General features: G+C 35.8%; 1 protein-coding gene and 1 long non-coding RNA gene across 2 annotated transcripts; both read left to right on the top strand.

Annotated features, from left to right (window-relative positions):
* Positions 1-810: 810 nt before the first annotated feature.
* Positions 811-2,955, top strand: LOC149775059 (beta-1,3-galactosyl-O-glycosyl-glycoprotein beta-1,6-N-acetylglucosaminyltransferase-like). The gene has a single exon (XM_089943835.1). The coding sequence runs from the start codon at positions 1,230-1,232 to the stop codon at positions 2,688-2,690; it is 1,461 nt and encodes a 486-aa protein (XP_089799961.1). The 5' UTR covers positions 811-1,229; the 3' UTR covers positions 2,691-2,955.
* Positions 2,956-15,920: 12,965 nt separating this feature from the next.
* Positions 15,921-17,517, top strand: LOC149775058 (uncharacterized). Its single transcript, XR_016416552.1, has 2 exons — positions 15,921-16,242; positions 17,085-17,517. It is a non-coding gene; the product is annotated as an uncharacterized LOC149775058 (long non-coding RNA).
* Positions 17,518-18,681: the final 1,164 nt, after the last annotated feature.

Genomic DNA, 18,681 nt, shown 5'->3' with positions numbered 1-18,681 from the left:
TCATAATTTCATGAAAAAGTTTTGACTGCTTCAAAGTCGATCATTTAATAATTCACAGTTAAATTCTGTTTGTTAAGACTATTATGTTTCATTCATTCCTTATTGGACAATTTAAGTTATAAAAATTTCTGATTTCCAGGTACTCATGGTTATTGATTTTGAATTTCCTCAATGATAAATTGAAAACATCGCGTATAATATCTCAAATAAGTCGTCGTAAAGGAACAATCATTCCGCGACCCATATTATAGAAAATAATTTACTTATGTTGAATTCCGGTTAAAATAAAAATAAATTTTTTAGTGGGGTAATCAGTCAAAAAGTGCAATATTGTGAGAAAAAAAATGTGTTTACAATTAGTTTAGATTGGTTTAGATAACACTAGAAATCAAATCCCGCCTCCACATTCTACAGTCAATAAAAGCAAACGTCAGTTTAGGTAAATATCATTTATCTTTTTGTCACAGTTAAAGAACTTTGTGGTTTTAATTACTTCTGATCTGAACGATAAAAAATTTGTTTAAGACAAAATAACACCACAATGCACACATTTGGCTTGCAGCGCGCTACGTATTACCACCACAGACGATTGGACCTTGCCATTTAAGCATATACGCAGAAGATGTTTGTACGCCCTACAATTATTTTATTTATTTGCTCGTTAAAAGAGCAAGTTTTCCTACATGAACAATGTGTCGAAACTCATACTCCCTTTCCCTGTTTTATGATTCATACGGGAATAAAAAAATATATACTGACTGCGACATACTGGTCATTACGATAAGCATTTGCGTGTATTCAGCACACTATTTCGACTTAGCAGGAGTGTCCATGATTTGTTTTGACAGGTAAGGCCCCAGCCCACTGACGTTTTAGATGATGGTGGTAGATAAATGACAATATCACCATCGTATTTCGGAAATGCGTACAGATACAAACTACGAAATATTTATATTTATGGACGGACTTTTGTCAGATGAGTGCACCTGAATTCTATGTGGATATGAATGATATAGAAGACACCGAAAGAGGCAAATGTTTTAAAACAGTTTTTGTGTTTGATAGGATATTTAATGGATTCAAATGAAACTGAGTAAATCTTTATTGAAACCAGTATGGTTCTCTCAGAGATGCCGCTGTTTAGGGTGAAGAGTGATACATAGACACATTCGATACGATATAAATTCCATTTTTTGTTTCTATGGATACCAATTTTCTAATCGCTACACATGGACACAAATATGAAGAGAAAAACCATTGTTTATATATTATGCTGTGTATATGTCCTGATTCTATGCATGTTTCGTGGCCTTAATGAGTTTTCTTCGCCAAGTTTATTGGAAGGCAGTGAACAAAGCTTAATTGATTCGTTCAAATGGCGCCATCTATCTCAAGCAGAGTTCATTAATATGAGCACAGGAAAGCAGTCTGCATCTTCGGTTCTGCAAGATGCTTGTTCACCAAGGAAGCATACATCGGTACAGTGCAGTAGACTCATTCGAGGAGATGCAAAATACGTGCAGTTTGTCAGAGATATTAAAATCGAACAAATAACTGACGAATGCGGTCTCAAAAATTTAGTAAAAGATTGTACTCGGTTCAAAATTTCTCATGGTTATTCCTCTGTTGACATTCATGAGGAAGAACGTTTGTTTCCTTTGAGTTTTACCATCAAGATGCATCAGAATTCAGAACAGGCAGAACAGCTTCTACGGACCGTTTACAGACCGCACAATTTCTATTGTATTTATGTTGATGGAAAGTCGCCTGTTGATGTATTCGATACCATGAAAAAGATTGGTAGATGCTTGGAAAATGTAGTGGTTGTACGTGACAGAGTTAATGTTGTATATGCAAGTTCAGCTCATATCCGAGCCGAGTTGCAATGTATGAAGCTGGCAATGCAGTCTCGAGTTAAATGGAAATATTACATCAACATGGCGGCTCAAGAGTTTCCGCTAAGAACCAATTTCGAAATGGTTCAGATTTTGACAGCTATGAGAGAAGTAAACGATATCGAAACGTATGACCTTCCAGTGTTTCTGAGGTGGAGGTTACAGAAGAGTTTCAGTATTGAGGGTAATGGACTGGTGGAAACTTCTAACAATAAAAGACCGTTTGAGTACGACGTGAGGCTCAGTAAAGGCAGTGCATATGGTTTATTTACAAGAAAATTTGTTGAATTCATACTTGAGGATGATATTGCACAGAAATTCATTCTTTGGCTTAACGATACTTATGCTCCCGAGGAAAACGTTTGGGCGACGTTGGTGACTTTACCATGGGCTCCAGGCAGCTATCCATTGGAAGTGCGCCATACGAGGGGTGATTTTCTGTCCCGAGCTATGATTTGGTACGGGGAAAATCAGAAATGTCACGGGAAATTCGTCCGCGGTGTGTGTGTTTTTGAGTCTGGGGATCTTCCTTGGCTGATAAAACAACCGCATTTTTTTGCAAATAAATTTGACGTTAATAAAGACGCGACAGTGATAGGCTGTCTTGAAGAAGCTCTCAAAAATAGGACAATGAACCCAAAAGTTACCGATTTAAAGTGGCAATATTATCTAACTCGACCTCATGTTGCTTACTATAGACGATTAAATTCAAGCGAAAAGCTTGCAAAAACAAGAGATTCCCGAAGGTGGAAATGGCTCGCTTATCACCGCAGAGATTTAAAGTCTGATTCTTAGATAAACCATAATACGATGCCATACCAAGGGAAAGTATTTGTTTTAAATAATATCAAATATAGTAGATGTCGTACCAATATTTGAATAAACTAATTGTTATTGAATGTGTTGAAAATATGTGAATTCTTTGCAGTTAAATTTTATTATTTCCGCTTTTCACGTATAATTGTTTACAAAGCTTGGTAAAGAATAAATGCCTTCTAGACATAGCTGGTGCAGATGTACACGTTTTCTTTCAAGATAAATAAAACACAGTCAAAACATATGTCTTCATACTTAAACTTATGTTTATCAGCAATTTTAAGCTTAACCTTCCACTTTTAATTTTACTAAACTCAGATGATTGACTGCGGGGCGTCTGACATATCAATGCTAGATCAAGTCACGTGTTGGGTTTTGGCCCTGACTTTCCTCAAAAAGGCACCAAAGCAAAAAGGTATATGTGTCTATTTACTCAACGTTTGCTTAATACACAATAAACGTAAGAATAAAACGATGCTCATCTTTTAAGTGACAAACGATAGTCCGTGTGTGTGTGTGTGTGTGTGTGTGTGTGCAGGCTTGCTTTTCTCAGCCTGGGGGAGGGGGTTCTGGACCCACCCACCCCGATCCGACCCTTCATGTTGTGTTGGAAAGTAAAGTTTACTGTAGAGTAGATTGTAAAGTAGTTTAGCCGATGTTTATTATTTGGTATTCATTTCTGAAGACGTCAGTAAGACAGTGGCGTCACTCGGGTTGGTGTCACCCAGTGCGGTAGCTCATGGTGTCACCCCCATGGTCCTCCTTCCGTAACAGACCATACAGAATCCTTAGTAATGTTATTTTGGTGTCACCCCCTCTGATGGAGTCACCCGGTGCAGTCCGCACACCCCCCCCCCCGCATCCCCCTAGCGACGCCACTGTTATGCCTGCTAGTCATGTATTTAACTATGATCGCTTATCCGCTTATGAAATCCGACTAGACCGAGCAGTGTGTGCTCTGTAAAATTTGCAATTGTTCATTTTGGTGTCACCCCTCTGAGATGGTGTCACCCGGTGCGGTCCGCACCTCCCGCACCCCCCCCCCCCCCCAGCGACGCCACTGCTTTAAGATAGAATATACATAAAGGAATGTCTAACATTACTTATACCTATTAACGAATGTCTACCATTATTTAGATGTATTAAGGATTGTTTAACATTACTTAGACCTATTAAGGAATGTCTAACATTACTTAGACCTATTAAGGAATGTCTAACATTACTTATACCTATTAACGAATGTCTACCATTATTTAGATGTATTAAGGATTGTTTAACATTACTTAGACCTATTAAGGAATGTCTAACATTACTTAGACCTATTAAGGAATGTCTAACATTACTTAGACCTATTAAGGAATGTCTACCATTATTTAGACCTATTAAGGAATGTCTAACATTACTTATACCTATTAACGAATGTCTACCATTATTTAGATGTATTAAGGATTGTTTAACATTACTTAGACCTATTAAGGAATGTCTAACATTACTTAGACCTATTAAGGAATGTCTAACATTACTTATACCTATTAACGAATGTCTACCATTATTTAGATGTATTAAGGATTGTTTAACATTACTTAGACCTATTAAGGAATGTCTAACATTACTTAGACCTATTAAGGAATGTCTAACATTACTTAGACCTATTAAGGATTGTTTAACATTACTTAGACCTATTAAGGAATGTCTAACATTACTTAGACCTATTAAGGAATGTCTAACATTACTTATACCTATTAACGAATGTCTACCATTATTTAGATGTATTAAGGATTGTTTAACATTACTTAGACCTATTAAGGAATGTCTAACATTACTTAGACCTATTAAGGAATGTCTAACATTATTTAGATGTATTAAGGATTGTTTAACATTACTTAGACCTATTAAGGAATGTCTAACATTACTTAGACCTATTAAGGAATGTCTACCATTATTTAGATGTATTAAGGATTGTTTAACATTACTTAGACCTATTAAGGAATGTCTAACATTACTTAGACCTATTAAGGAATGTCTAACATTACTTAGACCTATTAAGGAATGTCTAACATTACTTAGACCTAAATATTCGCAGTCTGCAAAGTATAAGTGTTAACTCTAGACGAAAGTAATTGACGAACTGTCAAAGCCGTAGGCAGTTTTTACAACTGCCGTTTTTCTCGCTTGTGCGTATTTTTGTGTGTGCGGCAAATGATAAATGTATAAATTTTAATTTAAAATAGAGATGGCAACTAGCTTAAAACACGCACTTTTTCTTTTTTATTTCTCCCCCTCCAAAAAAAAAAAAATCCCACTCCACATGCACGTCCCTTTCCAGAATCCGAAACCCCCTCTGTCTACTCATTTTCATGAGGTACATCATATTAAATATAAAAAACTTCTTTCAGGCGGTGTAGATAAAATTACGCGAGAAGAGACTAACAGCCGGATGGACGCAGGGACTAACACTAAGACATACGAAGGATCATGACCCTGATTAGTTGTCTGCATCACTAAAATATTCAGTATCAAGATCAGGATATGCTATTTTGTCCATTGCATTCATAATTTGAATGGTCATATAATCAAATGCTCATCTTCGATACGTCTGTGAAAACCACATTTCATTAATGACAGTCAGATCATGGTTGTATTTCGTCATTAACAGGTACTCCACCGTCTATACTCATCTATAAGACGAGTCCAACTGCTAACTGCACAGACCCAGGTCTGCGTAGCATTATGTGCAGATCTAGGTCTGTTTTCAGGGCGGTAGAGAGCGATCACGGACCCTTTGGTAAGAAACACCCGGGCCTCTTCTAGTTCTTGTCTTTCATAAAATTAGAAAGTGTTGTTCGGCCCGGGCCCGTAACTCCAGAATTGAAATTCGTATCTTTTTCTTGTTGTCTCCGCTCCTCTCCATATGGATGTCTATGTCTACGTGGGATTTTCTGCAATAGACTTATGATGTTAAATGAAAATAATTATCCCAGTTGCCCCCCTCCCCCCCCCCCCCCCCCGGTCGGCCAATTAGAACAAAAAGAATAGATTCTAATCTGCAGGCGTATTATGTTACTACAGATCCTAATCTTTTACTGTTTGCAGTAATACTCGACTTATAAGCAAGTACAAGTCGGCATCTTTTGGCTAAGGTCAGGCCCGGCCCTAGGATGTGCGCTGCCCAAGGCAGCATGCAGGGCCCAAGGCAGCAAGCGATGAACGCGGGGCCACAAGTCAAAAAATTGCATTGACGAAAAAGCGCGGGGCCCAAGGCGGTTGCCTCGTTCGCCTTGCCCTAGGGCCGGGCCTGGCTAAGGTGTATGGAATGTTGTTTTAGCAATAGGTGCATATGACTTTCCTTAAGAGAATCTCATCAGTGACTTGCGTCACGTAGTGGGCAGATGCATGTAAGTCAATAAAGAAGCAAACTTTTCTAAATTAATGTTTGGTCTTGCAGTTTGTTTTGCATTTTCAACTTCGCTGTACTTTAGCTATGAGTAATGTGCTATGAGTAGCTATGAGTAATGTGCTATGAGTAGCTATGAGTAATGTTCTATGAGTAGCTATGATTAATGTGCTATGAGTAGCTATGAGTAATGTGCTATGAGTAGCTATGATTAATGTGCTATGAGTAGCTATGATTAATGTACTATGAGTAGCTATGAGTGATGTGCTATGAGTAGCTATGAGTAATGTGCTATGAGTAGCTATGAGTAATGTGCTATGAGTAGCTATGAGTAATGTGCTATATGTTGCATACATTCAGAACATAATCGTCCGAATCTGAAAGTTTCAATGTAATGAAGATGGCGAAATACGCGCGCGCGCGCACACACACACACACGCACGTATGTGTATATGAGTTTGTAAACACCGTGTACATAAAGTGACGCACACAAACAATATCAATTAAATTGCTTAGAGAAGCATAACTCTCCAAAATAATAAAAAGGTCACAATCGAAGATAAACAAATACAAAAAATAACCATATTTCTAAAAAGGGACTATAAATAAGTAAAATAAATAAATGAATAAATAAAAGCCGATCCGGGCCGGCCTTGACTGATATCGTACCCGTTCTATCAACAAAGCTACCGCAGTTCGTATGAACCAACACATACCTTCATGCATGAATACAGACGGACATACTCGCGTGCGTTCCGTCTTTTAACCTCATTTTTTACCTCCTTCCTCTCTTAGCAACTTAAAGTGACAGCTATGACATCTACAGAGCAAGAATTAAGCTAACTTTTGAAACAGAAAACTATAGAAAATATTAATACAAAGTGAATCACATTATATATTGAATCTGCAATCCCATTGTGTCTGACTATTAATATTGACAAATAAACGAGTCCAGATAAACTACCTTTGTTAATGGATATGTCGAATGAAGCGTAAAACCTTAGGGGTATGTTAAAAACAATCAAGAGAAAACTTGTAAACAAGACATTCCATTGCACTAGAAAACGACCAAGATAATAATATGAGGTCTTGAGGTATAACTTTTTTTTTTAAATTTTCTTTTTCTTTTTAATTCGTCCCTGTTGGGAAATACACTGAATTTAAGCACAACACAGTTCACAAGATGGTATCCACACTTAGATAAGTCGATCAATTTTATTGTGAATATGACCATTTTAGGTAAAGACCATATTATGTGGAGTGGGTGGAGTCGGGATTCTGAAACTTCTTTTCGAGCCGAAAAAATCTATTTACTTTTAAAATTACTAAAGTTACTTTTAATTCTTTTTAGATCTTGCTAAGTAATTAGAATAAACTATGATCAATAAGACAATGGTTTAAATTGATAAAATGATTTTACATCGGTGTAAGTATTGTAATTAAGAAAAATAAAACCTGAGTGGTTACATTTCCGAAAGTAGTAGATTTGATAACAGGAAAATAAACTACTTTATATGTATGGAACATTGTAACCTTAATATTCGCTCTTATCTCGGTCAGAGCCATATATGATGAATACTTGTTTACAAAGAGGGATAATTTGTAAATGCCCAGCTCAGTGATTTTGAAAATTTTCTAACACATAAATAAACCTCTGTCTTTTGAAATGATCATATCACTTTCTTAAATTTAATTCAAATCTCCAGCTCAGAACAGTGTTTTCCTTTCACTTACAGACACTGGAATGAAAATCATGCCATCGTTTATCTAGTCTGGTTTGGTTTGTGAATAATACATTTACTAATAGAACGTGAAGACATTCCAAATTCATCGACCCCGCTACTAAATACAGTAGTTCTTATATTCATATTACATTACCCCTGGTTGTGGAGAGAGAGAGACAGAGAGAGAGAGAGAGAGTTGTTTCCGATGACGAATTTTGATTAAATTTGCTTTTCATAAATTTACTAGTACCACACTCTTTCTTCCCTTGTTGATGAAACTGTTTAATTTGCACGTGTCGGATGGGTAAGGACAAAATGACGGCGAATTTCTTTCTAAATATGCAAAAGCCAATTCAAACGTTATTATACTAACCAGTTCGGGGAAGGGGGCACGAGTCTGTATGAAAAATTATGACCACTGCATCCCAAAATCCCACTGTGAAATCATACCGTCAAAACCTTTCCTAGGAGTTTCACACAAAATGAACAGTGATTCAAATATTGGCTCACTTAACATTTGATCTGCTCCTTTACAATTTTCATATTATTAGTATCAGAGAATGTTTTCTTCTGGAAATACATCAATGTATATCAAAATTCATGTTATTCAAATCCTGCTAAACATTTGTAAATATCATTAGTTTTGATAAAATATAAGACAATGAACGCGACATATTGAAACAATACCAAAGGACAATTAAAAGGAAAGAAGAAAAAAAAACTGCACAGCTTACTGCGTATTGACAGAGGTAAATCAGTCGAAGGTGGGATGCAACTGACGCACAAAGCTGTCAGTTCACGTCCGGAAATGAGCTTGTTGATAGTGACCTTCCATAACCTTGTCTTTTATGTCGCTCGTGTACTGTCTTGTTCAGGTATAAAATAATTACCATCAGGGAATAAGAATACGATCTATACGCGTCATCAAATTACGGTCAAGCCTGTCTAGCAGGAAATAAAACCTTGAAAAAACACCGTCCGACAAAAATGTACACCTTTGCAGGGGAGAATCTGGGTCGCGAATACGATTCTAGTAAACCTTGTGGACTTCATCTGATTCCCTCAGGGGGCATTTATCACACAATGCGACGTGTAAGCATAAGCCTACGGGTCGACACCAAAGTTATATTTGTTGATAGGTCAAGGTCAGATGTCCCTGGGTGAACCATAGTCAGTATTTCTGCAAAGAAAGGTTAGGTTTTATTATCTTTGGAATAACTCGTCAATCAATGTCCACGAGGTTATGGGCAGTTCTCGATGAACATAGACAAGGTTTTTGCATACGAGTGTGGACTTTACTTGTGTACTAGCAAAACATCTCACACCCTGTTTCTATTACCGATGTCCACTCTGTGATCCCCGAAGTACGAATTTATTGCCGGCAAGGGGGTAGGGGGGTATGATCGTAGTACTCTGAAAACTCAGACACATTTTAAACGAATAAGATAAAGAGCTGATTAATATTTCGGAATTTAAATTTTTTTGGTCTGTTTTATAGTAACTTTTTGACGGGCACTCATCCAGTTTAGCTTCGTATGTACATTTTTAGCGTGTCTTTGTTATATAAAATCGAAAATTAGGTCAGTGTGACGTTTATTTCACTTTGAGTGACAACTAATGCCGTGTTTTGTTTCTTTTCTTGATTATTTACTACCATTCGAGTTTTGACATTCCAAAGGCGTAGCTATCCACTAAAAGCAACTTGTAGGGCAATATAATCGTTTATTATCTTAATTATTATTATAATCATTATATAATTATTTTCATATTTATTTATATTTATATCATTATTATATTTATTATTTTAATTGTGATCTTTTTTATCGTTGATTCGGTGGTATTTGTTGGCTTCCTCAGATCTATCAAGTCAATGTTTGATTGTGGGCTTATGATAGTGAGTCCTTAAAAGAATTCACCAACAAATATGTAACCTTACACTAGGAGTTCTTACAAGAACGTAACCAATCAAATAACAAGACTGCATCTCTCACGCTGTCACCAAAATTGCTAATTATCACCTGTTTTTGAAGATTGGTCCTTTGTCTTCTCCAGAGTTATCTTTAGTTTTGTTGGAATGTTATTTTACTTTACTTAGTTTTCTTTGAAGTTGAATAGCATTTCTGGCAAAGTCGACCACACCATTTGCATATAGAAGTTGTCAATAACTGCGTATTATAATAGTTAACCGCTAGACTGGTACGAAATGTGTGTCTCAAAGCCATTTAAAAACAATGAACATCTCTGAGGATTCAGGAGTGACTGTGTATTTAGACAAGAGTTAAGTTATATGAGGTTTTACCACATCAAACAGTATATTGCTAGGGCTGGATTGTCGGGAAGGGTTTTGTACTCGCACACGAACTTTACACGTGACAACATCAGGTGTTTTGGCTTGTATACAGATTTACGTTCTTCAAGACATCGTGTTACTTGCAAGAAATCGTGGTGTATTTCTAGCTCTGCCAACGAGTTTTAGATCACGAGTGTATAACGTACAGGTTCTTTTCCAGCCTCCTGGAATTCTGGAGCCTTGCTGTTATCGATTAGCAGCTGTTACCGATTAACAGCTTGCCTCGATGTTTCATCTACGTTCATTCTGGTTCCTCTTGGAGCAGTCTTTTTATATCTGGGATGCCATATGTTATATCTGCGATCATTTTAGTGAGTAACTTCCATTACTTTGTTGGACAAGTTACTGTCCTACTTTTGGCTATGCGACATCTTTAATCATTAGGACTTGACGACCTGTTTTTATCAGGTTGGAACTCTGTGTTTGTACCAACCTGAGGTCGAGCTACTCGTTTGTCATGGATGCTTATGAATTTCCTCAGCTAGAACCTATGAACTCGTCCTATGCCCGGGAGTTTTTTCATTAAGTGATTGAACGAAGATTTGTTGCTAGTGTATTCTCTGTATGTTGGTCAACATATCTTATTTTATCTCTGACTGCTTTCCTGTCTTTCTTTGGTTAGTCCCACGTATGTTACCATAAAATGTGGCCTCCTCCACGTTGGGTATAGCGTTGCAATAGTTCTTTATCTTCTTCATTAGTCTCTTTGTATTTGTTGATGGCTATTATTATTATTATTATTATTATTGGTGTTGGTGGTGGTCGTGTTATTGTTCTTTTAACAGTAATTTTAACGATGTATTTTATTTTTAAGATTGCCTAGGTCCACTTCGTTCCAACTATGGTCCATCTTATAGTTGCAGTTCATGACTGTGGTTGGTTGTGTAGTTGTTCTTAATATCTTATTCATCCCAGATGGCGTACGCGTAGTTTATAGAGCCACGAACGTTCTGTGTTGTGTTCGTGACATCTTATTCATCCCAGATGGCGTACGTGTAGTTTATAGAGTCACGTATGTTCTGTGTTATATATGTAACATCTTATTTATCCCAGATGGCGTACGTGTAGTTTATAATGTCACAAATGCTGTATTGACTATTAAATGTCAGGTACGATTTTATTTATGTAATTAAAGTAGTCAGCTTAGTATTGTATTTATATAATTTTTAAGTTTTAATTTGTTGTTGTTGTTGTGGGGTTTAACACCATATTTCAGCACACGATAGGCTATGCATGGAGGCAGAATTCGGGAAAACCCCGGGAAGAACCACCGACCCACGAGAAGCTACTAGCGAGCTTTCTCACATACCCACGTTAGCCGAATCCTAGACTCGAACCCACGCAGACAGGTGAGATGGCAGTGATCCGTAACGCAGAGCGCTTTAAACCACTCGGCCACTCGGGGCCCCAATTTTTAATTTGTACTAGTCTTATCATGTGAGATGTGTTTTGTAGTTGGTACGAATGGTTTGCATTGTAATTTCCTGTATGTCTTGTGTTCAAGTCTTTTAATAATGTTGGTATACAATCTTAGTAGAGGTTATGTTAATGTTGTATAATCCATTGTTATGTTGTATAATCCATTGTTATGTTGTATAATCCATTGTTATGTTGAGAATAAACCATTTGTTATGAATTTGACGATTGACTATAAAAAAAAGAAGTTTTTGGATGTTCACGTTTCTCCCTAAGGCTTTATAGGTGTTGTGCTGCAATTTAAAGACTCTTGATCAAAATTTTATTTAAATATTGTTTTTGGTTCGGGGTTTTTCCCCATTGTTGAGGTATCCTGGCAATTGTATCATATTCTCCCCTGGTTTTCTGTATATATTTTATTTAAATTTAAAAAATATTTATTTTTTTGTGAATAATTGTTGAATTTGGATGATGAATGTTTCATTTGGATTCATTTACTTTCTGAATGAGAGGCGTGAGTTTCTAAAAATAGAATAAAGCCTATCGTGTATTTATTGTTTGTTGTATCTGTTTTTGTATTGTTTAACCTCATTCTTCTCTGATTGATTCGGGGACACTTCGGCCTAGCCTGGATAAAAGAAAGCCACATTAGTTTTATTTATTCTCTCACTGTGCTGCTTTTGCTTGAAGGCATAGCCTTTTATTTCCCATAAGAACTTCTGTACTATAAGATTCTAAAAAAGAACGAGAAAAAGCCAAAACAAAACAACAACAAAAAAACTCTTTGAGAAGGGTTCATTTTCCTTTGTGTCATTGTAATATGTATACTTTGAGTCTTATTGTAAGGGAACCATTTTATTAGCACAATGTTCGTGTCTTCCCCTGCGGTTTTGTTTGTGTTGCGTCTGGGTTTTTCTTGAACTCTGACAACATTAGAGAAAATATCGGCTGGTACATGTTTCTCATGATCGATTGTTCTTTTTAGTAAGACATTAATTGCAAGATGCCAATCAGATTTTTTGTTGTTGTAGCAAGTCATTGATTGTAACAATCCAATCAAATGTGTTGTTTGTAGCAAAACATTGATTGCAAGAATCCAATCAAATGTGTTGTTTGTAGCAAAACATTGATTGCAAGAATCCACTTAACTGTGTTCTTTGTAGCAAAACATTGATTGTTACAATCCAACCAAATACAGGCAATTTAGCGATTTCCACTTCTTCATCTTAGCTTTACATATCCTTTCACGGCAAATTATAATATCTCTCGTTTTACATATCAAAATGTATTTGTGATTGAACTTAGTTTCTCAACAGTGATTATTCCGATAATTTACACGCGCTTAAAACTCATTGCTATCTCATGAGCACCGTACCCATAGATATAACCCAAAAAATCTAATCAATTGGCAGTACCCTTTTAGTCGTCATCTTTATGACAAGTATGAATGATAAAAAAATGAGATTACGTCATCTAAGTTTTTTTCTTTCTTTTTCTTAATCAAGTGCCCATTAATGTGTAATCGTCGAGTTGATGTCAGGAGCTTTAAACCTACCTAGGTATGGAAGACAAATGTAACATTGTGCATTCCAGCCCAAGAAGATATTAAATAAACGAGACAATAATTCTTTTTTGAGTTGTACTAGTGCCATGCGAAAGCATTTAGTCATGATGTAAAACATCCGTTATCAAACATGATACATTCTGTATTAGCGGGAGTTACTTAAGGTTAAAAGCAAATCTCTATTATCTTGTCTGGATGTCGTTGGGTTGACACGATCATGTGTATGACCTGAAGATCAAAGGAAATAGGCATACCGTCATCTCGTCTTTGCAGATGTCTCTCTCCTTATTGTTTTCATAAAAGAAACTTCTCACATCTGAGGATCATTTAGTCAGTTTAGAACATTACATTTTAAATACACGACTTCTATTTTTCGGCTTTGCATACTAACATTCAAATGCCGTTAAGTGCAGATATATGTGTGATGCAGACCTCAATGTGGCAAATGCCATTCAGCAAGAGTCTCATCAATAAAATTAGTAATTAATTCATTAAAGATTTAAGTAATTATTCCACTAACGGGTCCCATTTCAAATCGCGTTTTTTTCGCATGCTCAATACTCTTTCTTTCTGAACTAACAGTACTCAGTGGTTCTACCTTCTCTCTTATGAGATATGCACAGTGTATTTAAATTTTGCTCTTGAGTCACGGATTCCTACCCAAGTAGAACTGACAATCAAAGTTTATCATAACTTCATTATTCTATTTTAATCTAGAATTTCTGACAAAATTAGAAGGTGTTTTCTTAAAAGAAATTTCCTTCCATGGCTAAGTTTGCCCGTGAAGGCTAGAAAGTGTGAGAACGATGACGACGGCCACCGATGGAAAAGATAAACCATATTATTTTTATTTTAAACAGAAAGTATATCTTAAGTATTGATCTGTCGAAATGTGGAAAATCGCCATCTAGATGTACACGCATATTGAAACAAATCTAGAATATGCTCTATTTGTATTTACGTGTCTGTTTATATATTTGATAGGGGCCCCGAGTGGCCGAGTGGTCTAAAGCGCTCACCGTTCTGGATCACTGCCATCTCACCTCTGTCTGCGTGGGTTCGAGTCCAAGGCTCGGCTAGCTTGGGTACGTGGGAAAGCCTGCCAGTAGCTTCTCGTGGGTCGGTGGATCTTCCCTGGGTTTTCCAGGGTTCTTCCTCCACCAGTTATACTGGCCGCCATGTATAGCCTATCTTGTGCTGAAAATTGCGTTAAACCCTAGAACAACAACAACAACAACAACAACAATATATTTGATAAATTTTAGTGATTATTTGTTTCATTATGGGGAATCGCTGTTGAGAAGATATATCTTCAATCCACGTACTTAGTCATTTAATGGGTAGTCATCTACCTGTACCGTATTCACAGGACATTATAGTAACAAGTTAATTTGGTAAATTAGCCACTGTTTAATTGTTAGTGTAATGATATCTTCGGATATTCTCAGATTTAAAAATGTTTAGAAATTAGCGATTGGAATAATTCGGTGCATGGTGTGTTTGGGACCTATTTATTTATAAATAGCATGAAAACCGAATGACTGCGTACAGTTGGGGACTGATAAATCATAAGCATGTGCAGTAATAAGAACTAACATACGTGCTTGAAAGTGGTCTCGTGTGGTCCTTAGTTTCTTTAAAGGAACTTATTTGTGAAATTCGAGTGTGAAAGTGGTCTCATGTGGTCCTTAGTTTCATTAAATTAAATTATTTGTGGTCTTAGCGCATTTTATAGAACCTTTCATTGACAACGACTGCTTGATAATATGGAAGAAACAACTACTTCAAGTCAAACTCGCGCAGTGTTTGCGACATTGATTGATGTTCCGCATTCGGCCTTGATGTGAACTCGTGAACTTAGCCACCTTTGAACTCCTGACTGGTTACACTGTTTTATTGCCCAACTTCTACGCTATCTAAGATATATGTCGCCCTTTCGAATATGTGGTGGCAAAGACTGCGTGGAAAGCAAATCAATAAATTAATTAATTTCGGTAATCAGCTTATTTATGAAACAAATTAGTTCTTTACATTGCAAGTAGTTATTTTTTCTGCAGGTACGTCTCAGAGAGATGATGACATACTCCATGATGGTCAGTTTCTCACCGATGTAAGAAAATTGTGAGCCATACTTTTCGTGTCTCGTGTCATTTTTTTTAAACTGTACATATAACTGACAGTAACAAACGTGAGAGCTAACTGTTGTGGATTTCGTGAATAAAGAAGTCGATTGCATGTCAACAATTAAGAACATTAATGTCGAAATTTTAAAAACCAAATGCTATATGAAATATTTGTGAAGAAGAGACATCAAATTTGTGACAGAAAAAAGGAGACAAGGAAATCACAATCTCCTGGTTAAATTACATCTTTCACTAGGCACAGCCTTGGCAAAGATAATCTACCAATTCCTTGACTGGATTGCCAATATCGCTGTCATCCGCAACAATTATCGATACAGTTATTGCTGATCAATGTCAATTTCAAATGATTCCATAATCACCGTGCACATTCATTTTTTTATACATACGTACTTTTGTGAAATGTTCCATGCAACTTTAATAATTTTATTCAAAGTCTGATCTGATATCCAATATCTATATTCTCTGTGCCCATACAGGAACCAATTATTTAATATTAGGACACAATGTAGTGTATATAGCAGAGATCTACCGACACTGTTAATTGCTAAAAATAGCATGCCTATTTATAGCTCGCAGACTCAGCTGCAGAATGTAGGACAAATAAACCGGCCTTTGTACTGCAATATAAATGGCGGAACACACTGAAAATATTGCATCTATCCCTGAAAGCGAAAAAAATCGCGGTGCTTCAAGACATTGTTGCTTTGGACTTTGTAACAGCGATAGTAGATATTCAGATCGTGGACATATGACGTGTGTATTTTGGATTCTATTTCCAAAACCGAAATAAATCTCGAGTAGTGCGGGCGTTAGGTGCGTGCTTGTGGAAGGGGAACTTTTACTACTGACAAAATCACAGAATGGACATATATCTGCAGTAAACATTTAGTAGGTGGGAATAGAATGACGACTATCCCAGCAACACTTACACCAAATCAGGTTTGTCATTTACATCTATTTAGAAACTAAAACATGTTCGATTAACATCGAGGGTGGGGATGTTTTAATCAATAGATGTGCAAATAATGCAAAGCCTTTCAGTTCCGTGATACAGGGGCAGATCCAAGAATGAAACAGAGGGGATCTAGATAAATAAATAAATTAAAAAAGCTATACACAAAAGCTCAAACTTTAAAGAGGATATATATATATATATATATATATATATATATATATATATATATATATATATATATATATATATATATATACTTTATTGCAGTAACTTTATTGCATAGTTTAGAATAGACCATATATATATATATATATATATATATATATATATATATATATATATATATATATATATATATATATATATATATATATATATGGAGTCCTGCCCCCTCACTCATTTGTAAACTTAAGAATTATATACAGGCCTGAACTGTGCAAGGTGGGGGTGTTTCTTAGGGTCCTGCCATCAACTCAGATATCAGAAGAAAAATATAATCCTTGCAGGTGTCTAAATAATGGTAGATTACTACAGGCTTGATATTCAAAACTGTACAAAGATGTTTATATACAAAAAAATAAACTAGTAGTAGAACCTATGGGGCATAATTTATGTATTACAAAAATTTGCAGGTTTTATATTACATAGTAAGACAATGTTACTGTTCAAATGGCAGCTTATTTAATATGTAGGAACCTTTATTCAGATATTTCTTTTTAAGTGTAAAAAAAATCCCACCAGTAAAACAAACTTATAAATCTCATACATTAAAAATTCAACTGTGATATGTAACATATTTAATTATGTCTTCTGGTTTGTTTTGTAGATACCATAAGAAGCCATTATGTATAGAGCAACCCTTGTTTGTGATGCTGGGACACAAAATACCTAATATGGCAGTGATGTGGTTGCCAATAAAAAATATAAAGGAAACAATGATTCCAAAACGGTGGAAACTTCCTTTAAAAAAGATAAAAGTTGCATCACCAATAGATTTTATTTTGACATTCTGTCTAAAAGTAAAATGATTCATGAATATTTCAGGATGGCATATTATTTACTAAATGATAAACATTTCTACATTGTCATCAGTTTTGAAACTTCTTATGTGAACTACATACATACATGCATATATATATATATATATATATATATATATATATATATATATATATATATATATATATACTATGGATATAAATTTTCCATTGTTGAAGACTGTAAGATAAAAGTAGCAATAAAAATGCAGTTCCATACCATTTTTTTTTGTATTTCCTTACACCTGATATATTATCAGACGCTGTCATTGTTTGTCCTACATTTTCACTTTTGTGTATCACGTGATACACATAACACATTTACATAACGCGTCGCCAATCTCTGCTATACTATTAGTAATTAGGACGAATCTGGACCCACAAATGGCATTCTTGCTTCAATGGGAATTAACATTAGGGTCGCCATCTTCAAACTAGGGAGTTCTCGCTTCACTTGCAATTCCATGATAAAAATTAAATAGGTTTAACATCAATATGGAATTGTGTCCTCAATTATGGGGCCAGAGTGCCATTCTTGTACCAATGGAGTTAAGATAATCTGGTCTATAACCGAAAAGATCATGTTAAAACTCTAGCGACAAACCAATACCATATTTCGACTGATCAGTATCCAGTTATCTTCTGACCAATACCCACAATTGCCGTCCAATACATTGCTTGCAGTGACCTAATTTGATTATAATCAGATCTCCACTGTTATACGTGAAGAACTGACAGCGACCGCTTAGGGGTCATGTCTGATGACCTATGCTATTACCATAATCTCTAATTTTATCAGCCAATCAGATGCAGCCTTATGGTGGCGCTATACAGTTTCGCATTTTGCATAGGGTTAGGATTTTAAAGAAAAAGAATTTCCCCGGCTTTCCTCACTGGTTATACTGGCTATTTAAAAAAGACCTTGTATATCTTAGGTATAATGCAAAGAACCTTTAATTCCCTTTATTTTGGTGTATGGGTGTAATATGGGTTATAGAGTATACAGCTTAGCCTTACTTCAGATGTGCACCTTTCAAAAAAGTGCTAGCTCTACTTGGTCATTTTCACTTCATGAACTTCAGAGGTAAATTGTATAAAAAAGAGCCGATAACTTTTTTTACATTTTATATATTTGGTAATTCATTCATTGCACTTTTAGAAGCTGGTATTGTCTAGTCTGGCAAAATTCATTTTCCCTATTTTAATAGCTGCTATGTATAGTGTACTTTAGACTAATTCAGACTGATTTTTTAACACAAGGGAGCAGTCATTTTAGTTAGCAGTCTGCTTAAATCATGTAAAATTTCCAAAAGTACAATATCCAAAAGAAATATCATCCACATTACATTAATGTAGCATGTAAGTGATTGACCCTGACAGGTGTTA

Source organism: Sinohyriopsis cumingii, chromosome 19 (genome assembly GCF_028554795.1).
Source record: "Sinohyriopsis cumingii isolate HCF-2022 chromosome 19, ASM2855479v2, whole genome shotgun sequence".
In the NCBI taxonomy this organism is placed as follows: domain Eukaryota; kingdom Metazoa; phylum Mollusca; class Bivalvia; order Unionida; family Unionidae; genus Sinohyriopsis; species Sinohyriopsis cumingii.
This window is presented reverse-complemented; position numbering and strand designations above follow the sequence as displayed.